General features: G+C 45.4%; 1 protein-coding gene across 2 annotated transcripts in view; it reads right to left on the minus strand.

Moving 5' to 3' along the window:
• TP53BP2 (tumor protein p53 binding protein 2) overlaps window positions 1-27,244 on the minus strand; it is a 330,278-nt gene that overhangs the window by 124,015 nt on the left and 179,019 nt on the right. For both annotated transcript variants that reach the window (XM_086927962.1, XM_086927963.1), the window contains exon 5: window positions 11,786-11,887. In XM_086927962.1, coding sequence (XP_086784088.1) covers window positions 11,786-11,887 — 102 coding nt within the window. The remainder of the gene's footprint in view (window positions 1-11,785; window positions 11,888-27,244) is intronic.

The following is a 27,244-nucleotide window of genomic DNA, read 5'->3' on the forward strand; positions in this document are numbered from 1 at the left end:
GTTGCCAGACTGCCTACCTACACATAGGAGCGGGCAGGCAAAGGTATGATCACAATTTGCTTCACTGAGGGGGTAGCCTCTTCGATACTGTGTCATCAGTGGCCACAGCCCAGTAATCTTGCTAGAAGCGGTCACATTTCCTTGCAATCAATTCTTTTAGTTCCTTGCTCCTGGGAGTGCTTCACACTTCTTAACGGGGGCAGCATGTTGTCTCTGGTGACAACTGCTGGCAATATTCACGAAAAACTAAAGACAGTTTGGCCAACAAAGTGGTGAATTTATTAAGTTACATTTCACTTAAAAGTTATCTTAAATCTGATCCCTGCAATGAGTCGGGTTTTATGTAATGATTAATTTGATACCTTGGAGCAATATTGTTGATGGGCCCAAATCGAGGATAGCATTTACTAGTACGGTGGCTAGTGAAGCTCTATTTTAGCCAATGGGACCACCAGCCTAGCATCGGTTAAACCAAGAATTTTGTGTTTTCACTGCCGGGCATGTTAAACATAAAAGGCACATACTCTTTTTTTCAATATTAAGCAACCTGCCTGGTGGGCTACCAAGGCCTTCGCTAGAGGGGGCTTACTGATATTTGTTTTTTAAAGTAAGGTTTTAAATTGGCACAAGGGTTTATTTAGCCATGTTGAGTTAGTAGGTTTAATTAAAGATGCCCAACTAGTCAGTGGCAGGACTAGAGTTATGTTTTCACCTTGTGACACTATTGATTGCACAATTAAGTGCTGCAGTGCACTAGTGACATTTAAGTTACTAGCCCTGGGTACATATTGTACTATATACTAAGTACTTACCAGTTAAATGAGGTAACCTAGTATTAGCCAATGTCCACGCACTTTGGAAGTTGGAGTACATGCACTGGAACCTGGAGAGCAGGGCCACTGTACTACGGAGTCAAAATATCAGTTCAAAAACTTTGGGGAGGGGTGATCATAGAAAGAGGTCCTTTCCTTAACCCCTGATGTATTTTCAGTCCATGTGCCTGAACAGCACCAAAATTGAGCTATTGTTAATTGGTGGCACTCAAAATCCATACTTCTGATACAGGGCTATTGCATTTTTCAATAATTCTTCACTACACCTATGAAAACAACGTAAACACCACTATCTGTGCTCACCTCTCCTGCCAAATTTCATTGTGCTCCTGCACAATTTAGCTTCAACTACATGAAATTTTGTAAAACGAGTCAGCATTCAATTTTTTAATACACACTTAGGTTTCAGTTTTTCATGGCACGGAGGTGGGGTCAGGATATGCAAGACTCAAAGTGTGCCATATACTTTAAGGTGCATGTGGTAATTATCTATGCCATCAGTGTCACGCTCCAAATTCTTTGTCCCTTTTTAAAAGGTAAATATTAAAATCCTTGGTTCTTCTACACAAGAGAATAGGATCATGTCCTATTGTCCACTGGATTGAATTCAGCTTTACAAATCTTTTAAACACTTATGTCACCCAAGCTCAAATCCTTACTCCTACCCATTCCCATCTTAACTTGTGTTCCTACTTATCTTATCTGAACGTTCTCCTCTACATTCAATGTCTGTTCTTTACCTCCAGATCTCATAAATAATAAAAGTTACCCTTCTTCCTACATTCCCTTTCCACTATGCCTGCTCCATCGAGCTATGGTAAAATGCAAATGCATTCATACTGCAAACCCCACTTTCACTCAAGCCCCATCTTTTCACTAACCGTTTTTCTCTGCGCCAGTGCTCACATTTTGGCAAGCCACATTCAATCATACCTTTTGACTCATGCTTATCCTGTTTCTTTTCTCAATAACAATCCGATGACTGCCATTACTGACTACAACTTAATGAGCAAGTTACTTACCTTTGGCAATGCTCTTTCTGGTAGCTACTCTGACTGCAGATTATTCGCCTTTGGAATAATCCCCAGGCGTCATACTGAATCCAGAAACATTTCAGCACTAATTCTGCATGCCAGAATGTGGCAACATGAAGATATAAGAATTATTAGGGACCAGGCGGGCACAGCTGTGCTCATATTGCTAGATTTATCAGCTGCCTTTGACACGGTCGATAATTCCATCCTGATCGACCGTGTCTCGGCTATGGGCGTCCAAAATTGGGCAAAATAACTGCTCTCCTCCTTTCTCTCAGACAGGACTCAGGCTGTGACCCTAGGTTCCTTTCAATCTGCCCAACTGACTCTACCGTGTGGAGTTCCCAAAGGTTCATCCCAGAGTCTGACATTTTTAAATATCTATGTGTCGGACCTAGCTAGAGTTATAAAAGCTCACGGGATGGTCCTTACGTCCTACGCGGATGACACCCAGTTGGTGCTTGCATTAAATAATGATGGAGAGAAGGTTGCTGAAAGCTTTCAAGAAGGCATGCTGACCATCAGTAATTGGATGGCCAACAACTGCCTTAAATTGAACTCCGAAAAAACGGAGGTCATCATTTTCGGAAAGCTGTCTCCTTCATGGTCCAGTTCCTGGTGGCCACCGTCACTGGGTACTCTGCCTAACCCAGTCACCAAGGTTAGGAATGTAGGAGTTTTGTTCGATGCCAGTCTGAATTTTGTCTTTCATGCCAACCAAGTTGTCTCGACAGCATTTTACAAACTCAGATTGATCAAGAAGATCATTCCTTATCTTCCCGAAAGCGCAGGAAAAACCTTGGTTAGCACGCTAGTGATGTCATCTTTGGAATACTGCAATGGGTTGTTTGCTAATGCACAAAGCAGGGTAATCAACAAACTGCAAACTATTCAAAATGCCGCCGCTAGAATGTTGTCAGGGACCCCTAAATTTAAACCTATATCCCACGTGATCAAAAATTACCATTGGTGGGCAGTTAGGAATCGTATAAAATTTAAAGCTTTATGCATTGCCTTCAAAGCCTCACGTAAACAAGGCCCTCAGTTCCTGATAAATCAGCTATTCACATACTATCCCAACAGACCACTTCGTTCCTCCACTACATACCAGCTACAGGTACCACGAACAAAGACAGTGTCTTGGGGAGACAGGCGTTTCGTGGTGACAGCGGCAAGATTGTGGAATGCTCTACCGTTGCAGATTTGTTCCTGCCAGTCACTGTTGCACTTCCGCAAGAGGATAAAAACATGGTTGTTTAACCAATAAGTTGGCCTCTAACTCTGCCTAGTCCACAGCGCTGAGACGCCCAAGGGAATTTGTTGCGCTTTATAAGTTTCAAAATTAAATAAATAAATAAATAGGCACAGATATTGTTCCGCTCCTGAAGTGATGCTCGGAACCGCATGTAGATTCCACAGGAGCATTCTGATATCCACTGCTTTCTAGGCTGTTCGTGCCCCCAGGCGCAGAACCCAACAGCAAATTGGCTTAGACCAGTGTGCAGATCTCTGTACTTCAAATCTTTCTGGGTAGAAAAGAGCCCAGTTCACAGGCGGGGAGGATGGAAGGGTCGATGAGGAATCTGCAGTTACATCTAGAAGGATTATTTTACTTATCCTACAAGCATTCGTTTGTTGCACGTAGTTCTGGAGATTATATGCTCTGCATACTCCTGCCATCCAGTGTTGGGCACGGACTGTCGCAATTGTTGTTCTTTGAAGAAGACTTTAAACTCACGAAGTCTTGGTGATGCCTCCTTTAGTCATGAAGCCGCATAGGCACCGACTCACTTGTTCTATTGCTTTTAGCACAGTGGGTGAGAGTAGGCATGGAGTAGTTAGTAAAATAGGATGGTGGTCATGCGTGCAGTCTAAATAATTGTTATGGTTGAAAAGGAGGAGGGTGAGCACGTGTTAATCTACAGCACTACATGCAACAAACACATGCTTACAGGGTACGTGAAAATAATCAGTCTGTAGCATGTGTGGTTGTAGATACACCTGCTGTGCAGACTATAAAGCAGTACTCCCAAAGCTGTGGTTAGCCAGTGGAAGGTGTAGTCTGAAACAGTTCTGAGGATAGTTTGAACAACTCTAGCTTGCTGCCTTGCGAGGATATTCACACAATAATGCTTTGTGAATGTGTGTGCAGTGGACCAGGTGGCAGCTTTATAGTTCTCAGTTATGGGTCTGTTCCCAACAAAAGCCATAGAGCTCCCTGCTTGCGTGTGGACCGTGGCCTGAGGTGGGAAGGTAGGGTACTCTTACCCTTAAGGTAAGAGGTTAGAATGTATTTTACAATCCACCCAGCAATACCCGCCTTAGATATGGGGTGACCCTTAAAAGGCTGTGCAAAGGCAATAAAAAAAAGGTGTTGTTTGCCGAAAGAAATTGGTTCTACTTAGACGATATACAAGAAGACGCTTACCATCAACTGTGTGAAGTGCTCTCTCAGCTAGCTGAGGGAAGAGAACTGCGAGCGCTATTTTTTGATTAAGGTGAATTGGGGATACCTTAGACAGAACTTTGGGCTGGTTCCAAGAACCACCCTTTCAATATGGACCTGGAAGAATGGTTCCTTTAGTGTGAGGGCCTGTAAATCACTGATAGGTTGACAGGACATACTGGCTACAAGGCAACTTTAAAGGAGAGGAACGGAAAAGGGAAATAATGTAGTGGTTTAATAGGAGGCCCACCCCTTGAGGCTGGTGTGGACAATATTCAGATTACAGAAGGGGAAAGGTAGCACCCTTGGTTGGACTTTTGAAGATGTAAAAGGCACAAATCATGTCGAACTATAGGTATAAGAAGAGGGTTTATGTGATTTGGGGTACAGCAGAAGACAAACCACTTCTACTTAGTAGCATAGCAGGTGCGAGTGGGTAGCCTAAGGGCTTCCTTGAGCATGTCCATTCACTCCTGCAGTACGTTAAGGTAACTAAATTCTAGCAACTCGGGAGTCAGATTGTTAGGTTGAGCTGCCTGAAGTCTGGGTATATGGCTCTGCCGGGGTTTTGTGTAATAAGGTCCCGCCAGTTGGGGAGTTTCTCGTGTAGCATGATGGACATCTCTAGAAGGATTAAGAATAATGGTGATCTTGGCCAGATGGGAGCCACCAAGATGAGCGTGCAGGATGTTTACCTGAGCTTCCTCACCCACATACGGTACAAGTGGGAGAGGGGGAAAAGCAAATGCAGAGAGTCATGACCAGTACAACCACAGAGCATTGCAAATGGAATGGGGGTGGGAAAACCTGACTATGAAGTTTTGGCATTTTGATGTGTGGCGAAAAGCTCTATGTCTGGGGTGCCCCACAAGTGAAAGTAAGGAAGTAGGACTTGTGAGTGGAGTTCCTACTCTTGGACTTGTTGCTGCGTCCTAAGGAGCAGGCCTCCAAAGTTATTGTTCACCCCCAGGAGATACTCTGCCAGGAGGTGTACTTGGTGATGGATCACCCACTGCCAGATCCACTGCACTAGTGCAGATAAGTGAGGGGAGTGTGTGCCACCTAGCTTCTGTATGTATGGCAGTCATGTATGTGTGCACCAGAACCACCTAGCCCTAAATCTCCTGAAAAAAGGTTTTGAAGGCTAGATGAATAGCTAAGAGTTCCAGATGGTTAATGTAGAGACCCAGTTGACGAGGTGGCCGCAGACCCTGGACTGTCATGTTGTTAAGATGCACTCCCCAGCCAGCTGAAGATGCGTTGTAATGATGGTCACCAGCGAAACTGGTACTGCGAAAGGCATGCCCATTGTTGCGGTTTCATCACTGCAGAGAACGATTGGTGCTAACCCCTTGCAACACTAAATCTTCTAACTGACACACTACATATGACCAATGACCTGAAAAGCACTCATGAATCAGATGCATATGGAACATTGCATGTGAGGGACTATAGCTATGCATAAAGCCATCTTTCTGAGCAGGCCCATTACAGTTCAAACTGTGAGAGGACGAATTGCTGAATTAAAAAAAAGGCCAAAGCCGGTGGAATGCCTCTACCGTTGAGCGCCGGGGTAAGCTTTGGACACAACTATGTTTAGGAATAATCCAAGGAATGGTTGAACATTAAATGGCTCCAAGTGAGTGTTTACGGTGAACCCCAATCTGTGAAGGAGGGAGTTTGCAGCTTTGGTATCAGCTAGGTAGTTTTGTATGCTGGAGCTCTTGATCAATCAGTCATCTAGGTAGAGGAAGACAGGAGTTCCTCACCTCCTGGGTGGGCAGCTACCACTGCTAGACATTTGGTGAAGATCCTTGGGGCCATGGTGACTCCAAAGGGTAGGACTTTGAACTGGTAATGATGAAAACTAGTCAGCAGGTAGTGAAAATGAGTTGGATGGATTGGAATGTGAAAGTGTGTGTCCTACAGGTCTAACGTGGCCTTGAAGATGCCCTGCTGCATCACTGGCAGATGCATCCGGTGACCATGTGAAAATGTTCAGACAGGATTAATCTTTTGAGAGGCCTGAGCTCAAGGATTGGTCTGAGCGAACCGCCCATTTTAGGAATGAGAAATTATAGAAAGTAGACGAATTTTCCCTAGCGTTGAGGGGCACTCGCTCTATGGTTCTTTTGAGTAGGAGTGCCTAAACCTCCTCCTGCAGTAGTGAGAGACAGTCTGGGCAGGGGGTGTGTGTGCAGGGTGGAATGTCTGGTGGGGTTGAGATTAGGTCTAGGATTTTGTTGTGCTCGACGATGGATAGAAACCACTGGTCTGTGGTGATCTCTTCCAAATGGGGAGGAAGCCCCTGAAGTCTCCTCCTGACAGATGTGGTGTGAGCTGGGGCGAGGATGCGGGGCAAGTCCGTTTTTTGAGGTCGAAGCTCCCTTAGTGGCAGTGCCCTCTGCCACTACGTTTTGAGATGTTACCTTTGAAAAAGCCCTGCATGCAAGCTCCCTGCCAACTTTTTGTAATAACCCTAAATTTGCCGGTGGTTGTACAGTGTCGGCTCTGGGAAAGTGGCTTAGACCCACCCTTTGTTTGTTGTCTTCAAAAGGAGCCCCTGACAGAAGCAACTTGAATGGCACCCATAGCCTTAGCGTTGTCAGAGTCCTTTTTTTATTTCTTCAGCACATTATTAACCTGTGGGCTGAATAGGTTTTCATAGAAGGGCAGGTTGTTAAGATGTAACTGCACTTCTAACTTGAAGCCAGACACACGGAGCCAAGAGCGTTAACTAAGGATAACTGAGGTATTTACCCCTCTGGCAACTGTAGCAGCTGAATCAAAGGCACACCTGATAGTAACATTGGAGACTGCTTTCCCCTCTTCTACCATCTTTTCCTCCTCTTGTGGTATTAGTCAGGGAGAAGAGGGAGGGGGGCCTCCATCTCTTCCCTCTGAGCTCCATCATACTGGGACTGGAGGCACACCGAATTAGAGATGCAGCAGTTGTGGTTGCACTGATTGCTACTCTTTGTAATGCAGAATCAATAAGCTTGCTCACCTTGTCAGGAGGAGCATCGCCCATAGCTTGGCCTGCTGCTATTTTATAGGCAGTGGTAACTACCAGTAAGTCTGGTGGGACGTGAACCACAACATAAAGTGGATCTGAGGGTACCTACATGAACTTCTTTTCAATCCTGGGTGCAACCACCAGGGATTTGACCAGCTTCTTAAACATCTAAAGGGCAGGAAGGTACCAGAGGGAACACTCTGTTTTAGAGAGTCTCGACAAAAAGACACAAAAAATCATCATTCTCCAAGGTGGCATATATCTTCACTTGATGATAAATGGCCACACATTAGATAGCACCATGGATTCATCTGGAAGGGAAGCCCTAACAGGGACATGATCAAAGTCAGGGTCCTCCTGAGAAACCAAGTTAATCTTCCGAAGGATCATCTGTGGAGTGCGGGCATATTGGGGCACTCCAGTTCTCCGCTGGAGAGTAGGGGCTATGGCTGCTTATGTCAGTCTAGAGTGACATCCAAGGGGAAGTCACCGGAGGAGAGGGAGAAGGTTCTGGAAGGGTGGAGGTGGAGCTGGATGAGGGGGAGGTGGAACAGGAGGAGGATAACAAGGTTCGGGGGGTTGACGTCCTTGGGAGCCTCTTTCTCCTTAGGCTCCAAGGTATCTGAGTGATAATCTCAGGACCAGATTGGTGGTCTGGAAGACCTAGCGATTCAGATGCTTTGACTTCAGCACCAAACTGGTCTGCCTCACCAAGAATGTCAGAATACTCCAATGAAGAGCGATACCTTTAGTTGTGCACCCACTGCTTTTCTCTTCGATGAAGAGTGTTCTTCTTGCTTCTAAAGGCGGAGCAAGATTCATAGCAGCTCTCGTTCTGCTCCGATGAGAGGCAAAAGTTACAGACGGCATGGAGATCAATCCAAGGGTAGATAGAATGGCACTTTGGGCATCTCTTGAAGGGCGTCCGTTCCATTATCTCTGCGTTTTCTCTTTCCACGACATCGGTAAGGAGAATGTGCTGGCACCAAGGGCCGGGAAGCGCAGTTGTTCGATGAGAAGTTAGTCAATGATTGAAGGGGAGGTTGCAGGAAATGAAAGAGTGTCAATAGGTCTTTTTAATGATGGAAAGTAAAGACAACGAGCTCCAGGGCCACGATGGTGAACATCGACCATGCCAAGACCTGGAGCAATGATGATATACATCCGAACCCGCCAGACCTTGTGGATCAAAAGATTTCTTTGAAGACAGCAAGTTGCAATAGTCTGAGCCAAACACTAGATAGCAGGAGCATGCAGAGCATGCATATCTACAGGCACACATGCTACGAACAGAACATTACCAAAGGTAACTTGTTCTTCTAATCGATACTTCTAACCATGGATTGCTCCCCTTTTGAATTGATACCAATGAAGTACCTCCCAATTGGTGGGTATGTGGCTTGTCTCGAACATGATGATTATGCTCCCATCTCTCTGATGGGATCGAAACATCGACTGTGGCGCAAACCCATGAAATATTTTGTATCATATTAATGGCTTGTGTGGTTCTTGCATATTTGATGCTCCCTATGATAACTGTTATCACATGTGTTTATTATGTTTAAGAGAGCACCAAGCATGTTTTACTCACTGGTACCCATTGCATTGCTGTAATACGTTCTATTTTGCACTTTATGATCAGATTTTATTTGGATGTGCTATTAATCAATTGTTCATTATTGGTATATGAAGAAGATGTGTTTTTATGCCAGCCTTACCTTTTGGGACAAGAAGAAACTAGATAAATTCATTCGTTCTATTAGTCTAGGCTGCTCATCTTTGAGCCCACATGTATATTTGTTGACTCCTAGGTACAGCTATTCCTATTTTAGTTGATGATGTCGGTCTCACCCTCTATTTTACATTTGGGTATGGTAGACGTGAGCCACTCTGAACAGTAAAACATTGTAGTTGTATTGACTATCAGTTGAAGCACACACCAGAATCAGAGTCTCTCCATAAGGAGTCACCTATACAATTCACCAACAAACTTTAGCCATCTTCTTGCAAACATTCATATTTGGACCGCTCAGATCCCTCCTGATCAGATTCCCAGAGTATATATGCTGTAAGACTCTGGGTTATAGAGACTTCTTATGTGCAAACTAGATAACCTTTTTACAGAGGTTATACTGGGATATAACATTTCTGAGGAGTACATCAAAGTCTATTATATAGACACTGCAATATATTTGGCATTCAAAATTAAATTTAGCTCCAAAACTGAACTGGGCTCCAAATATTACTGGATACCATTTAAAGCAAAGTCTACTAAGTTCTCATGAACCTCGTGGTTTCCAGGGGTCAAAGATCCTATAACATGCTTGCGACCTTGATCAGCCTATATTCTGGAGTGATATACTTCGAATGTGTTAACATCAAGGGATTTTCCGGATGTTTCCGTAACAATGCATTTTTCTACATTGCAATGTTTGTGTGTGTACTCCCAAGGGTGCACCCTCTACAGGGAAGTGATTTTCACTGTGAGCCTTAATGTATACATTTTAAGTGATCTTTATTTCAAACTGCTGTTCCTGAGGCAAAGGAGTGTCTCAGCATCTGAGCCCTGTTCCTGGTCAGTATTGTGATTGGCCTCAGCAGCCCCTGCTACACCTTCACAGTCCTGTTAAATTTCAACATGGTGTACAAAGTACGATTCTTTTTCTCCTTCACTTACACAAGGAGATTAGGAATCTAAGAGAGACTTAGATGTGCACAAAATATGCATTTGTGGCCCGGTGGAACTTCCAGCGCAAGGGAACTTGCCTATCTGGGAGTTCCAGGGTGGGAAAATTAGCAGCAGTTGGTGAAAACCTACAAACGGCTAAGTCTAGTGGATTCAGACACTTTCAGTACAAGATTTCCTCCTACCAAGGGCTGGAGAAACTCTGTTTTTAGGGTGGGCTAGAGGAACGAAACAGACTCTAGCCTCACCAAATTGTCATGAGTGTACAGGATAGACAAAGAAAATGTGTTACAGTTCTAATATACGCTTTTGCATGACAGTCCCACGTGCAGAAAAGCACATGTATATGTCAATGTGCCAAAACAATTACAAGCACTCAAGGGAATCTGTAAGTCTTCGATACCGAAGCATGCTCCTAGAACTGTATGCAAATTAAAAACAAATCTCTAAAGTGTTCTCAAAATAAACCCTTTACATATAGATTTCAGACTTCGAGAATTGTTAAGAGTGATTCCTTGGAAGGCATACATTACAAACTTAATGCGTCACAATTCTGGAAAATCACCTGTTGCAGAAAGGAAACTTAAATACATTTTCTCCATCATTACAGACCATTCTGGTAACCTTCAATTTAACAAAAATATTCAAACAAAAAATATCTTTCTTAGCCAAGCCTAATGTTGAACCAGAAAAGCTGAAAATCTCTGTTGAATAATTTCAGTTGTTTCTTCCATGTCGTATTTTTATTGTTAATCACACCACTATCTCCTTAAAAAAAAAAACAGTTTAAAAAAAATATCCAAAGACGATGATGCCCAATGAGACATTGTGGAGTCCTGGTTAACGTCACACGGAGCTCTCATTAGACACACTACCACTGTCAATGGCCCACAAATCCAAAACATTTACACGGCTCCAGTGCTTAATTTGAGCCGGTGGTTTCCGGTGCTCGGCACTGGCACTTAATTGTCAGCACCGGCTCTAGTGACAGTCCATCACATGGTGGCGCAGTCTGAGATGTGCACAACAACCAGGTTTATTAAATCACATGGCATTGAAAATTAATAACACCAGCCTCTAAAGCCATTATTATTGCTTTGTGTGGCTTGAAATAGTCTGAATTATCATACTTGCAGGAAGGAGTATGATGGTCAGGTGTTATGTTGGTACTGTCATTGGCAGCTATGGCAGGGGCAATGAGTCATGCAGGGTACAGTCGCCTTCCAAGAAGTGCCCCAGCACTTATTTCTTTAGAAATTAAGCACTGCACGACCCAACCTTTAAAAGTTGATCTAACAACCTCATACACCAAATTAGCAAATACCCATCAAAAAGGACATGAAGAGTGACCAAATCAGATGTAAATTCAAAAGAGAAATATTTTTGATTTCAAGTGAAATGGAGGGCTCCACCAGTGAGCAGAAATTAAGTAACTGGAATGAGAGTGCATGAAGCAGCACAGGTGTGCTTAAACTATCACTTCGAAAGCACCACCCACTCCTACAAAGTAATTGCAGTTCTCAACACAGAAATTCAACCAAACAAGTAATGGTATGTTTGTAATATTATGTTAAACACTAATAAAACTTACTCAATAGTTTAACTTTTTATAATTATTTTACCTCTTTGCAAAAAGCTGAAAAAATGCTATCATTGGAAAGGGTTGGCAGAAAGTCACTATAAAACTGATATTGAACTCCCTCATACAGTTGTCATATAAAATCTTGTAAGGAAGCCTCCTAGGGTCTTATTAATCGTACTCCAATTTACCTTGGTGGACAGCATTTGTTGCTGAGCCTCAATTTGCTGTTGCTGGCGGGCAGCCATTTCCTGCAGCTCAGCTAATGTCATGTCCATTCGAGGGCTATTAACCTAATAATAGAAAAGAAATTTAAGAAGAATCCAACACAAAAATCATGCACTGGCATTTAATTTCTCATAACTTTGTGCCAATTTGAAAGTTCAAAACCCTATTTTCAGATCATAAAATTGGCATCTTACAATAGGGAAATTGCTTTTCAGTTCATAATTGAGCAATTCCATGTCAATATGTCCTATTCACATATCTACTTTCACTGGTTTAAAACTGTAAAACTACAATCCCAGCCCTACAAATCAGAATAGATAAATTTCAACCACTGACTAAATTAAACATACATTCTTGTACATGGACTGAGGGAACGGGTGGAAGGTTTTGGGAGGAGAACTAAGCTACAGGAATGTAATCTTTACTTCTCAACCAGTGGTTACCAGATACTTGTGAACTGTAGAATAGAGACTTTGGAGTAAAGGGGACAGAAAAACCTAATGAAATATAGTTGGCAAAGGCTAGACAAGAAGGCTTGACCTACTAAGGCATCTTTTCTCTTGTCAGAAAACAAATAGAGATGCCTTACAAATGAATGCACAGATCTCCAGGTAGCAGTCCTGCAAAAGTCTGGGATCAAATATTTTTTTCACAAGAGGAGGGATGGCTGCTTTTTCTCTAGTCGGAGGTGCCTTTGCTTTACCTAACAAGGGTATGTTAGCCTACTGTGTTCAGAATACTATTAATGTTTTGGAACACTACTGACATTTTCTAAACAAATAAAAGATCCCTTGGCGTCAAGCTGTGAAGAGGCCTTTCAGTTGGGTGAGCAGCATTTGAGAAGGTGAATGATAACTACTCTGCTCCCTATCCTGTTCAACATTTATGGAAACCTCTTACTCAGAAGGTGAGACCAGTTGGCTGTTAGGCCCTGTACTATGCAGATAGCAAGCTATACAATCAACAACACTACACAAACACTCAGCCTCCAACCTCCAAAAAGATTCCCAAATTAACTGACCACATAAAGACTGGCAACACAAAGAATGTAAACAACTGGATGCAATTGGATAGAGGGTGGGTATTGGCATGGCCATTTCATGACACGCTGCAATCTCACAGGGACTATAATAAGATGAAATGTAAGATCTTCTCCTAATTCTTCCTGAAAAATACAGTAAAATATATAAAGACATTGTTGAAGAAGGCAAAATAATATTTAATACTGTTATTTGCTGCATGATATACTCTGTTGATACTGCTGGTTGTCAGATTAATACCAGTCTTCGTAATACCGATTTGTGCCCAGAAGTACATCTCAAACTTTTGATTTATCACTGGATGATCCTAGATTAACATGGCCCGAATGTACTGTGGGGTTTCATGGGACACCTATTATTTACGTACACTGTTTTGACAGGGTTTTTTAAATTTTCACCTGTGTTCTCTAAACAGTTTTAACCCATTAACCGTGACGTAAATTCTGCTGCGGTGCAGGTGATTTCTTGGGCGGGCGGGGCCGCGTCGGCCAACGGACGTGCGCAGCACTGCAAAGGTAGGGCTCGCGACGGCCGTTGGCCGACGGCAGCAGCAAATGGGTTAAACACGGGAAGGTTCTAAATAGTGCGTTCATTACCTCAACTTTAAGTCAAGTTTGGCGAAATGGCTTCCTTGAAAAAAATCTTACACTTAATACCAGTCTTTAATGAGTGGTAAATTCCATATTAAAAGATTGATTGATTTGGCCATGCCTGTGGGCCTGAATGTATCCTTCTGGTGTGGGGCACGATGTAGCTTGTAACAAAGTTGATGAAAATAAAAAAAAAATTAGAATCCCAAATATTTTCTGATGTAGGTGTAGCATGGACGTTTTCCTCAAACTCCTTTTGGGGTAGAGGGCGTTTTTTTGTGTTGAGTGTCTGATTGGCTCTGAACCAGTCTCACAAGATGGTGTACCATTGGAAGCAGCCTTCAAGGCAAGTCATCCTTCAGTACCAAAGGGAATTTCTGGGCCAAACTTCCTCATACTTCAAAGCAGGTTTTATGACTGATCAGGTGACCAGAGTTAATACTTGAAATAAATCTGCATTTTAGAAGAAATAAATAGCATCAGTAGAGTATGCTTGGCTAATACTGAATTCGACAATAAACTTTGGCAGAAACCAGGGATGAGTTCTTGAGGATGTCTTCCAACAATGAAACACATTATACAGTTCATCTGTACTAGGACACTTTGATGTGCTATGAAAGCAGCCAAATGTACATTTGTAGCCAAAACATGCAAGTCAGATTTTGATAAATGAACATAGGCAGTTCTGTTTTCTCTTAACATGTTATGTTTTCAGGTTAACCTGCTTCACCTAAGATAAGATGAAAAAACTGAGCAATTCTGATTTTCTTTAACACCTTGGCTGCTAAGGGTTTTCCCGTTCTGTGCTGAGTTTGGATGATTCCCATTGTTCATGACAAGGTCAGCTCGTCATAAGCGCAGCGCAGGTAACACCCATGACGAGCTGACCTTGTCATTAGCATGGAAGGGGTTAAGGATGTTCATGCAGCTATCATATAGATTCAAACAGTACAAGAACTCTGGAGCAAGGCAGTCAAAGCCTATCAATGGAAATGTGGATAAAAGATCTGGGCTGGCCTTCTGGCTGGAAGATCATACCTGGATGGAAACCTTATGAGATGCCGAATGGAAGAGGTGAAGAATTTTCTGATACCTGACATTTTCAAAAATTTGCTATCAAATTTTGAATTACAAGAATTGGAGTAAAATTGAAAACAAATTGCCTCAACCCATGTATCAAAAGAGCGTTCCCTTCTAGAATGGGGATCTGAAGCGCTACTTTCTTGTTCATGTAAAAATGAAGTAGGTAGATGATCCTCTAGGAAGTCCTCGGTCGTAAGAATGTGGTCTTGACTAGCACACTGTGCAAGTAGGGGTAGGTGAAAATACTTTAGTGTCTGAAAAAGACCACTGCAATGCACTTTGAGAAGGCTTACTTACGGAGCCTCTGCATACCCAATGTTCTTTCAGACTCTTGAATCACAGAAATATCAGTCTCATCTCTCACAGATAGGAATGTGAAAATGGAGGTCCTCTAAATCAATGTCACACACCTGGTCACCTTCGGATAGATGACAGGAGATCTAATAAAGAGCCAATATCCTAAATCTTTTTCTAATGATTTATTTGATTTTTTTTTAAGATCCAAATTCCTCTTTTTGGCCTTTCTTTTGGACTAAGACCTACCAGAATTTCACGTTTTATTTTGAACTTTCGTCTGCACGCTTCTATAAGTCAGGTTGCTCTTCCTGTATGAGTTTTGGGAGAAGCAAGGTTCTCAAAAACCCTTGGGTTGAGAGCAGCTAAAATGAACTGATATCTATTGTACATAATACTGAGCGCCCAATTTTCTTTGGTGATTTTTTATCATGTTGGAGGCAACAGGTCCTCTGTCCACGGATGACTGGAGTCTTTTTTGAAGGCAGCAGTCCTCACAGGGTTTTCAGAGGTCACTGGCTGCAAGATAGGTTGCCTTTTTGTTGCAACCTCGTCGAAGCTGGAGACAGGCTGGTAGGGCTGGGCAAAGTCAGTCGTCATCTTTAGGCTTCTCTACAGGGTCGGCTTCAGGGATGTCTTCTTTCTTCTCAGGTCGTCGCAGATCTAGTTTTCAGGTCCGGGAAAGCCACCTAAATACTACATTAAGGGGTGTTTTAGGGGAGTAGCAGGTAGGGCCAATGGGCACCTTACCTGGAATAACTACACCCTCAACTATGCCACCCTCCTGTGGGAGGGGAAATTTACCTAGCCCTGATTGGAGGGGTCTTCATATCTTCAAGATGGCAGGGACTGAAATATGTGCTTCACTTCACCTTCCCCACCTTAGGGGTGGGGTTGGCAGAGGTGGGCCCGCCTTCTAATCTACGTTTTCCCACCCAAAGTGGGGGTGTAAACAGTTGGCTGCCATCTGCTGCTAACAGCACAGACTGGGGGTGGTCGCATTACAATGGCGGCAGACCTTTGAAGCTTCTCCTTCGAGCACTGGCCCATCTTGGGGGAGGAGAGTGTGACACCTCTGCCCAGGATGTGCATCTTGTCTGGTCCTAGAGAGCACAGGCATCCACCCAGGGGTCCAGAAACATGTCTGTGTGTGGCAGGCTGCCTAAAACCAAATAGTGCCCACACCAGGGTTGGTAGGTTTTCAGAGAGCACATTAGAGGTGCACGGAGTACATGGTGCAATACATCCCACACTGGCATAGTGTGGATTTATTGCAAGGAGTTGTTTGGTATCAAACAGTCCAGGTTTCAGTAAAGCCATCATGGTGTTGGGAAACTAGAGTTGTCAAGTTCCCAGCCCATGTACTCTTCAGGGCTTCCCTGGCACTTACAAAATTAAAGAATTGACTTAAGTATTGTAGGAGCATATATACTCATGCAGATATGCTCACACCTGGGGTATAGTGCACCTTGCCTTAGGGCTGTAAGGCCTGTTAGAGGGGTGACTTACGTATACCTTAAGGCAGTGCTGGCTGGCATGGCATCCAGGCAGGGTGCCATGTCGACTATGTTTTTATCCTCACAGGGGCATGCAAGCTGGAAGGGCGGTGGCATGGTCCTAGTGAGGGGGTCCCACAGGACTTTCATCAGCTCCCAGGCCCTAGGTTCCCAGAGTACCACTTACTAGCGACTTACTGGGGGGCAGAAACACCAATTGGGGATATGTTTTAGGGAAAAAGCACTGGCACAGGTCACCTGGTTGGCAGGGACCCTGTGCACTACAACCAGAACCACCTCAAAAACAGGCAAAATGCTGGGGCTAACTATGTCAAAAAACAAAAGGCACTTTCTCACAGTCTATTTTTCTGCTCCCAGCTATTTCTAAGATATTTTAAATAATAGTTAACGCCAAGCTCTTAGACTTCCTGGAAGCTAACAATCTGCTGGACAATTTGCATTCCAGCTTTAAATGTACATATAGCATTGAAGCAGTCCTTGTGGCTGTTACCAAACATCTACGCACCATCCTGGTTGAAGGAGTGTAGGAAGATTGGTACTTGTTGCAGTACCCCCCTCACTTTTGACTGAAGTGTACTAGGTTCCTGATAACCAGGTCCCCAGTACCAGTGTTCTTTCCCTAAAAATGTACAATTGTTTCCCCAATTGGCAAAACCTTTAGTTACCACTCTAAGCCCCTAATAAGTGGTACCAGGGTACCTAGGGTGCTAAAGCAGGGTGGCCCAAGGGCTGAAGCATATATTGTGCCACCCTAAGGGATCCCTCACATCAAGCACATGCACTACTGCCATTGCAGGCTACGTGTCTTGATGAAAACAAAAGTGAAAACACGACATGTACACATCCCTGTGTGCCATGTCACCAGTCATTACACCTACTACCTGTCAACCTTTCAGAACGCCTGACAGCCCTGTGGCAGGGTGCTTGGTATTGCATGTGGGGGCATACCTGCATGAGCAGATATGCCTCTGTGCTGGTCAGTCCTATTACTGCCAGTGTAAGTAAGCAGGGAAGTGTAGGAAGCTGGCTCTGTATATACTATACCAAAGTAAAGTATAGTGTGCACAGATTCCAGTGGATCCCCAAAGGCTTAGAGAGGTAAAAGTAGATAACACCTTACTCTCCATTTGTGGTAGTGTGGGCGAGCAGTAAGGCTTTATCAGAGGGCAGTGTTAACCATTTATTGTACACACTCACGCATGAAATGATGTCACACACTGAATGAGTGAACTCGGACCAATTGTTTGCTTTAGTTGTATTTATATGTTTAGAACCAGGCAGGACTTGATATAGATAAGTTAAATAGTACTTTTCAAAAGGTTCATCAAAATAAGCAAGCAGGATGAAATCGGCTTTGTTACAGGTTTGTAAAACATTTAAAGGCAATAGATATTTGTAATTACTTTTTGATTATTTTTTAGATTACTCTTTCTACCCAGTGTGGTATGCCTAGATATCACAGTTGGACATTTACTAGACAAAGGTAAGTAAAACCCTTTTGCATTAAAACACAGCTGCTTGGGTTTCCATACAAACACAACTCAACACTTGGAACTTTTTCAGAGAAAAAACAGTCAATGCAATCCTATGGAGAAAAATTAGATTATCGGTTTGCAGGTAAGCAATCGGTCTTGAGGGTTGAGTTTCTGGGGGTAGAACAAAGGTTCCCCCAGGGTAAAGGATGCACTTAGAGCACCATCAGAGGCACTAGGGCAGCTGGGTGCAGAGTGCTGAGGCCTAATGTTGTGCTAGGGGGCAGTTGGTTGGTGGCTGCTCTTGGGCAAACCACGGGATTGAAGGAGAAAAGCTCCTAAGTTTAAGCTCAGGGCACACATGGTGCTCAGATCAGAGTTAGCACACAAGGTGCACCTCAGCGGCACTAGGGAGGGTGGGTGCAGAGTGCTGAGGCCCAATGTTAGCCTATGAGGCTAGGGGGCCGTTGGTTGGTGGCTGCTCCCGGACAAGCCACAGGGTTGAGGGAGCAAAGCTCCTAGGGTTAAGCTCAGGGCAAAGGGAGATCTGAGTTAGCACACAAGGTGCACCACAGTGACACAAGGGCGGCCGAGTGCCTGTGCTGTTTTGGCATCTGATGCACCGTTGTTTTCAAAGGGAAATCTCCGGAGGAAAAAAGACTGTAGGTTCGGGCAGGGAGGCTTCCTGGAGGCAACCGCCCATTGGAGAGGTAAGTTGGGATGCAGGGGGTTGGCAGGACACCGTCGGTTGGGCCACCCAAGGCTGTTAGGCGTCAGATGCAGGAGCGTTTTAGGCATCAGATTTCCTTACCAGCTCCGGTCACGGTCGGGGGGGGGTCCTCCACATAAAGGCAGCAGGCATCGTCTAGAGGCTTGAGGTAGGTCAGGGATCACAAGGTCCCAAGTCAGATTCACTCGGGGGACTTCCTCGTGGTGTTGGGCCACTTAATTCGGCTGGAGCCAAAGTATGTTTCTTGAGCAAGTCCGGTGCTCACGAGAAACAGAGTCTTTGTAGGGAAGGCAGGGCAGGTCCACCAGGTTCTGGGGAGCTGTTGGCTATGCTGGGATTCCACTGGAACAAGTTGAGGTCTGGACAGGCCAATAGGGCTGGGGCCAAGGCAGTTGGTGCCCTCCTCTTTGACCTTCATCACGGCTCTTCGGTCCTTCTTCTTCTTCTTGCTTGTCTGAGTAGGCAAGGTTTGGGGTCGCCCCTAAATACTAAATTTAGGGGTGTTTCAGGTAGGTAAAGGTCAGGACCAATGGGTCCCTTCCTTGGGGTGGGTAAACCCCCTATTATGCCACCCTCCAGTGTGAGGAGGGCATAAGCATCTCTCTGGTTGGCTGGGTCCCCCCTGCTTCAAGCTAGCGTGGACTGAAAGTTGTGCTTTGCCTCACCTGAGGAGTGGAGTTGGCAAAGGTGGGCACACCTTTCCTCCTATCTTGGTTTTCCTGCCGATTCTCCCTCCCAAAGTGGGGGTTAGAACCGGTGGGTCAAGTTGCTGGGTGCAGCAAAAGGCAGGGTCAGCTAACAAAGGAGGCAAGCCTTTGAAGCTTCCCCTTCGTGTACTCTGTCCATCCTGGTAGAGGAGGCTTGACACCTCTGCCCAGGCTGTTCTTTGTTTCAGGACCCTGAGAGCAGGAGGCTCTCGACCCAGGGGTCCTGAACCATGCCTGGGGTTGGCAGTTGGTGAGCAGCCACTGAGCCAGGACACTAGAGTTAGGTCATTTTTCAGGGGGCATCTCTAAGATGCCCTCTGAGTGCATTTTATATTAAATCCAACACTTACTCAGTGTGGATTTAATGGGTTGAGATGTTTGGTACCAAACTTCTCAGTCTTCAGTAAAACCATCATTGAGCTGTGGATTCGGGGTGCCAAACTCCCAGCCCATGGTCTAAAATATGAATGGCACAGGTACTGTAGGGACACTCGTCTTCTGCCACTGTGCTCTCACCAGTGGTATAGTGTACCCTCCCTGAGGGCTGTAAGGTCTGCTAGAGAGGGGTGACTGACCTATGCCACAGAGAGTGTTTTGGTGGGCATGGCACACAGGGATGTGTACCTGTCAACTTGTAGTTTATGGGTCTCCCCCTGGCACACAGACTGCACTGGCCGTGTGCATGGGTCAGGGGAGAATTCCTGATTGTGGCAAAATATATGCTTCAGCCCTCAGAGACTTTCTCTGGCTACAAGGCCCTTGGTGAAGGCCAGAGGAGGGCCAATGTGGGAGCAAATGTACATTTTTGGGGAAAGAACACAGCTACTGGGTACCTGATTAGCAGAAACCCAGGGCACACTGAGTCAAGAGGCAACAAACATCAGGCAAAATGTGGGAGGCAGACATACAAGAAGGGGCACTTGCCTACAGGAAGTCATTTTAAGACATGTGTTGGACACTGCTAAAACAAAACTTCCCCAGCTACATGAAGGCTTCACTGAAAATATAAAACATCGTGTATTGATAATTCCAACCCTAGAATCGGTGTGGGTTTATCAATATATGCACCCAGAGGGCACCTTTGAGGTGCTCCCTGAAAATCTACCAGCCTCTGGCAAGGTTGCCAACTGGTCTCTGCCAGCCTGCCGCCAGAGGCCCTGTTCTAGCAAGAGGGTGACACACTCCCTCCCACAGTATGACATGCCGATTAGCCTTACTTGGGAATCAGGTTTCAAAGAGCAGATGCCTTTGGAATGTGAATCTGGCTCCACTAATAGAGGACGCCACCCTTCTTTGTCCAGAATCCCCTTAGCACCTAGACAGGTGGAAATATTGGCTAGTCAGGTAGGCTTGCCTCCCCCAGGCTAGTATCACCCCTAAGGTGGGCTGAAACTGAGGTGAGCACGATTTTTCAGAAGTTGCTTCTTTGTGATGGCATACTTGGGAATTCTGGAACAGGGTTATGCCCACTTCCCACAGGAAGTGGTCATAGAAGGGGCGTAGTGAACCCAAGGGTCAGTAGCAGATTGATTACTACCCTACACTCTCCTAGCGCCTCTGAATTCATCCCTGGCATCAGAGAAGCTGATTCAGACAACGGGAAGAAGACTGACGAGAAGAGTTGCACCCTTGCAAGCACAGATGATCCAGCAACTGACTTGGTGACAACCCTGCCGGCCTGCCTGCTGCCTTCAACTACTGCACCAAAAGCCAACTTGTCCTGCAGCTGCTGAGTCCCCAAAGACCGGGAGATCTGCCAGCACTACACGAAGGACCAAGACCTCCGGTGAACAACGGACCTGTTCAGAAGAAACTCTGAAAGTAAAGATTCTGAGGCCTGTAAAACAAAAAACCCAACACCAAAGCCACCACTGCACCAGTCGCCTCTAGCCAGAGTTGAAGTGGGCTACAGGTGCTTATAAGGTTGTAAAGCTCTCCAGAGTTCGAGTCCACTGTGGTTTCACCCCTCCTGGACTCCCAGACGACGCTTGCAGCCTCTGCACGCAGTACCCCTCAACCGTGGCTGCTTCGGTAAGGAAAGGCCAATGCCTAAGGACACATCTGCACCAGTCTGCCTTGGGCCCTAGAGAAGAGTACCAAAGGTATCCTCAAACCCCCCTCGTCCTTGAGAATCGTAAGGCCTGAGCCCACTTGGTGGTTCAGCCCGACCGGCTTCCTAGCCAGATCCTGCAGCATCTTTTTACAGAGAATGATCCCCATTGAAAAGCATTGTTCACCCGATGCTGTTTTGCACCCTGCACCTGCTATCCTCGAGCCGCTGGTGGTGTACTGCTGGTACTGCCTTAGACCTTGCCCACCACTCACCTTTACTCCTGGAGATTGATCCTGTAAGTCAATGTACTATACCTCTTTGCAGAATCTTGGTTTCCTTCTATTGGATAACATTGCAGAACTCAGAAATTGCAGTGTCCACTTTTTAAAGTAAAAAGAATTTATATTTAAAGGCGTACCTGAATGATTTTTCTCTGATGCCTATTCACATATGAAGACACTTGCTATTTTTTTTCCTTTCATAAATCGGTGTGGATCTCCTACTTGAATCTTGTTATCATTTATTAACCATTGTGATTATGCCGCAAATGTCTTGCACTCCTCTGTGTTAGATCTAAGGCTGCTCAACCAAACTACTTAGTAAGAGCACTTTGGGATTGCATAGCAAGTCCCCGTCTACCCAGGGAAAGATTGGTCTCTTTACATGGTATATCGAGTTATTGAATGATCACAGAGTCAGCTTCCTACAAGGGGCCTTAACCACACTAATTTTATTAGGCCGGTCGAATGCTTCCAATATGGTTTTAGAACGGCTATGACCTTGGGGTGCCTAAGACTGACCTGAAGTATTTCTCTACCACCCCTTCATATCCTCAAGATAGCATCTAAATATGTAGTAACCCAAGGATTGTCCTTTAGCCGTACATTATTTAATACCAACATGACGCCTCTAGCCCTACTGATCCAAATGTTTGGATTCACCATCATATCTTAAGGGGACGCAGCCAAACTAATCGCCTCAATGATTGATGAGCCTTCAGGTTGGTGGTGTGGTAAAGAAATCCAGATGTTAACACCATATACCTAATGCTGCTGCAAAATCTCTTTTAGGTTCCGCCTGGCGTCCGCTGCGCAGCAGCGTTCGCGCAGGCGAAATCTTATGTTAGAACAGTATGTGGCCTCTCTCTTCCATTGGCTAGCTCCATAAATGGAGGCTAGCCATTGGAAGAGAGATCTGTCGGTCATTGTCAGAGGCGATTCTTGGGTGTTCCGGCGATTTTTTCCCTCTCTGCCCCTTTTAAAACGTCATGCGGCGGTGGGCGGATGTTTTTTTTTTTCCCTCGAGATGTTTTGGCCATTTTGGACGTGTGTTTTGCAGGGGTGGGTCGCGCGATTTCAGTCCTCTCCTTATCAGAGAAGAAGCATTTTGTTTATTTACGTCTTTGCGTGTCTCGTTGCCGTCGTCCTCTGTTCCCGGATTGCCCGCCTCCTGTTTATCGCTCCCAGTGCCATCCAGCCACATTGCCCAATGCCCACCCGTCCAGTATCATCGCTTGTTTAATGTTCCTTTGGGTAATGTCTGCACTATATAAAAATGCCCTAAATAAAAACAAATAAATACTGCTGTGCTGGTCCTTTCGGATCTCCGACCCTGCTGCCCCTCCCCTAGTACCTGCGGAAGTCGTTCCTGTCCGTTGCAAAGGCATAAGCTGTCTTTGAGCTGGAGGGGCGCAGTGTGCTCTGGGCCAGTGGTTTTGTGTTACCTGTTTTCGTTACAAGTTTTTGTTTGTGTTTTGTGGTTTTGTGGTTCGAACAGCCAGGTCTTGAGTTGCCTCCTGCAGGCGAGATGTTCCTGGGTCAGCCGAAGGTCGATGGGGAGGGAGTTCCATGTCTTGGCCGCCAGGTAGGAGAAGGATCTTCCTCCGGCGGTGGCTCTTCGGATGCGTGGTACTGCGGCGAGGGCGAGGCCTGCAGAACGTAGCTAGCGGGTGGGTGTGTAGAAGGTCAGGCGGTCGTTGAGGTACTTGGGGCCTAGGTCGTGGAGAAACTTGTGTGCGGGGGTGAGGAGCCTGAACGTGATCCTCTTGCTGACGGGGAGCCAGTGTAGGTCCCTCAGGTGGCCGGAGATGTGGTTGTGTCGGGGGATGTCCAGGATGAGTCGGGCGGAGGCGTTCTGGATGCGTTGGAGTCTTTTCAGTAGCTTGGCTGTGGTTCCAGCGTAGAGGGTGTTTCCGTAGTCCAGTCGGCTGGTGACGAGTGCCTGGGTGACCGTCTTCCTGGTTTCGGTCGGGATCCAACGGAAGATCTTGCGGAGCATGCGTAGGGTGTTGAAGCATGATGAGGAGACGGCGTTGACTTGTCTGGTCATCGAGAGGGAGGAGTCCAGGATGAAGCCCAGGTTGCGTGCGTGGTCTGTTGGCTTGGGAGTGGTGCCCAGGGCGGGGGGCCACCAGGAGTCGTCCCAGGCGGAGGGCGATGGTCCCAGGATGAGGACTTCAGTCTTGTCTGAGTTCAGTTTCAGGCGGCTGTTCTTCATCCACTCGGCGACGTCTTTCATCCCTTCGTGCAGGCTAGTTCTGGCGGTGGCGGGGTCTCTGGTGAGGGATAGGATCAGTTGGGTGTCGTCGGCGTAGGAGATGATGTTGAGGTTGTGTTGGCGTGCGATGGCTGTGAGGGGGCTCATGTAGACGTTGAAGAGGGTGGGGCTGAGTGATGATCCTTGCGGTACGCCGCAGATGACTTCGGTGGCCTCGGATTGAAACTGGGGGAGGCGGACTCTATGTGTTCTTCCGGCGAGGAACGAGATGATCCACTCCAGTGCCTTCTCTTGGATACCGATGGTGCTGAGGCGTTGAGCTAGGGTGCGGTGGCAGACTGTGTTGAACGCTGCAGAGAGGTCCAGAAGGATGAGGGCCGCTGTTTCCCCGTTGTCGAGCAGGGTTCTGATGTCGTTGGTGGCTGCGATGAGGGCGGTCTCGGTGCTGTGGTTGGCATGCTTCCAGCTCTCCGGGAAGGTGGCGGTATTGAAGGAGGTGTTGATGATTTTCGGGGGTTGGGGTGCGATGGTCCTTTTGAGTGTGTGTACTTTGAGTGTGTGTGTTTGCGTGAATGTTGGCTGTTCATGCTGGTGCTGTGCTGTTTGAGCGCCTTGCTTCTGTGGCCCTGTTTGTGTGTGCGTGTGTGTGTATGTGGCAGAGAAAGTGACGCGGGAGCAGGGATGAGGTGTGCCTCGGCCCAGGGGCAGCAGAGCTGGCCTTGTTTCTGGCCCTGCAGTCCCCTCGACACCACCCCAGAGCTGACATTACCGCAGGCATTATCTGTGTAATTGGGTTTGCTCGGTCCATCTCAATGGGTTTAAGGAAACGCGATAACAAGGACACAATGGATTGCTTATGGAGTGGACCTGGGAACCTTAAGATTAGGGACAGGGGTAATAGGCATCACGATTTGATTTCATTCCCCTGCAGGAAATGACACTTTGGGAGCTCAGGGTTGACTCCCATGTGGTAATTTGCTTCACACCTCTTATTTTCGCAAGGGAAACAGACCCTACAGCTCACACACAAGATTTGGTTTAGTTTGTTTGCTTCAGTGAGTATGTTAATGGGAGGCCGAATATGCCAGACCACCTAACTAGAGTGGTGTACGCATTATTCACACAAACTCTAATACACTTGTGCATTCTTCCACAAATGTGCACAGAAACACACTTACACGAGTGCACATGCACAAACACACACGTACATTTTGGTTTATGATTGCATAGATGAGCAGGAGAATGAGTTGCTGACATTTGTTGCATATTGACACCAGCCCTTCAAGTCCTTTTGCACACTCTCTTTCACACACTTACCCTCCCTCACACATGCACGCACCACTTTCAACACATTGCCACAGATACAAACATATGCATTCTGACATTCACTTGCTTTCACTCACACATGCAGTAAACATTGTTTCTGGTCCATGATTGCCTCAGAGGGCATGATGAAAAAATCCTTGCAGACCAACGAACTAGAGTGGCACATACATTTTCATGCCTTGTGGATCCATGCATATGCACACTCACTCACATGCACACATTCATACACACTCGTGAACATTCATTCGCACAATGATCATGCACACACACCCGTGCACATGTGCATACTCACGTGCACACGCGCACACACACACACCTACAAACACACACACTATCACTCAGGGAGCTCCTAATTGAATGTGAGCATTGCATGTCAGCAATACACACGTGCACACACACACCTACAAAACACACACCATCACTCAGGGAGCTCCTAATTGTCAGCAAGCTCTTTAATGACTGCAACTTAAGGCAGGGTTTTTGGTCCTTTGATAAGAAGGTTAGTTATTATTAATCATGTTTACTGTTTGTGAGAGATTAAGCTATTGGCATTGTAAATGGCAATGCCATTTATTTATCTGTTTTTAAAACCAACACATAAATAAAAAAATTGTCATTTACAATGCCAATAGCTCTAACTTTTACAAAGGCGAAACCGTTGCATTGTAAATACTTGTTGTCTTTTCCTCCAAAGGTATAATATCCAGGTTTTTACCTCCAGAGAGGTAGGTCCCTCTGTTTGTATTAACCAATTTCTTACCTTCACTTTAAATCAAGGCCAGGGTCCCAGATTATTACCCTGATGAATGCCCAAGACTATTAAGGCTTTTAAAAGGGCAGAAACAAGGGTGTGCAAGGATCATAGCATCAATCTGCAAACCCTGTCAATATCTTCAGGTACTTAATAATTACATCAAGGACTCCACCCCAGTAAAAGGATACTATTATAGTATACCCCGGAGGTATTTTTTTCAAAATAACTGGACCCAAATTATCCAGAAAAAAGAATAATATCTCAAAAGTCCCTCGGGATAGCCCAGCCCAAGGTCAAGTCTGACCTGGTACTACCATCTTACCAGGGTGGGACGCGGTTGCCTATGATGAAGCACGTCACATTGCGTGAGTGAGCTCACCTCGTCCACTTCTTAGAATTGCCAGGTTTAGTAGGAGACACGCCAGCATTCTTCATACAGGATCAATAGAGTAGCAACTGGAATTTCCCCCAGTCCCTCTTCTCATAAGGACACCAGGCCAATTGTTGGGTTTTCCAACCTTTCATCTACCCAGGAAAAAATTAAATTCTGCATGCTGGCAGTGGCCTCCTGAATGCTTAAAAAGCCATCTAAAACTCCATTCGAACTTAACAGGAGTTTTCATTTAGTCACAGACAATTTCAGTTGGTACCCTGCTTGGTGACCTAATGTTCTTGATGCTCCTCCTACACCAATTAGGGTACCCAGAAATTACAGCATAAAAATGAAAATGCCTTCTCTTTTGAACACCCAAATCAATGCACTGGTAACAATCTGCTTTGCACTCATAAACGCTCTTAAGATACATTTAGATATGCTTTCCTTCAGTGCTCAGGAAAGAGCTGGCCATGCCACAATCACTAGGAATCGCCACATTTCAGAGCACTTAAAATAGGTTCTTTGGCTCCCAGTAAGAAAAAGAGTTACATTTAAGGCTCTGTCCATCACTTTTAAAGTCCTGGACAACATCTGTACTAGTCACTCTCCCCGATCATAAGAGGCCAGCCTCCTCACTACTTCACACATCAAGAATGCCAGACAAGAAGGACATTCCCTTGCTTATATGGCTGCTACATACTGAAACACTCACCCAAGAGAGCTATGACTGATCACCTCTGAACCATTATTTTGTAGGAACGTAACAACTTGTCTCTTTAATTCTGACTAAAGCTTCCTTCAACTTTCTGTAATAAATCAGGTAGGGTAGCTATATTATACTCACCAAATAGCTTTTTCATTCAAAATACAAATGGTGAGCTCCACAGTGCACATAGGAAGGCCAGCTTACACAATTCCTAAAGCAGCAGGCATACTGGCATGTTGCTCTCGGACAGCCTTAGTACAGGAGTATAATTTACCTCC

This window comes from Lissotriton vulgaris, chromosome 6, assembly GCF_964263255.1.
Source record: "Lissotriton vulgaris chromosome 6, aLisVul1.2, whole genome shotgun sequence".
Lineage (NCBI taxonomy): Eukaryota > Metazoa > Chordata > Amphibia > Caudata > Salamandridae > Lissotriton > Lissotriton vulgaris.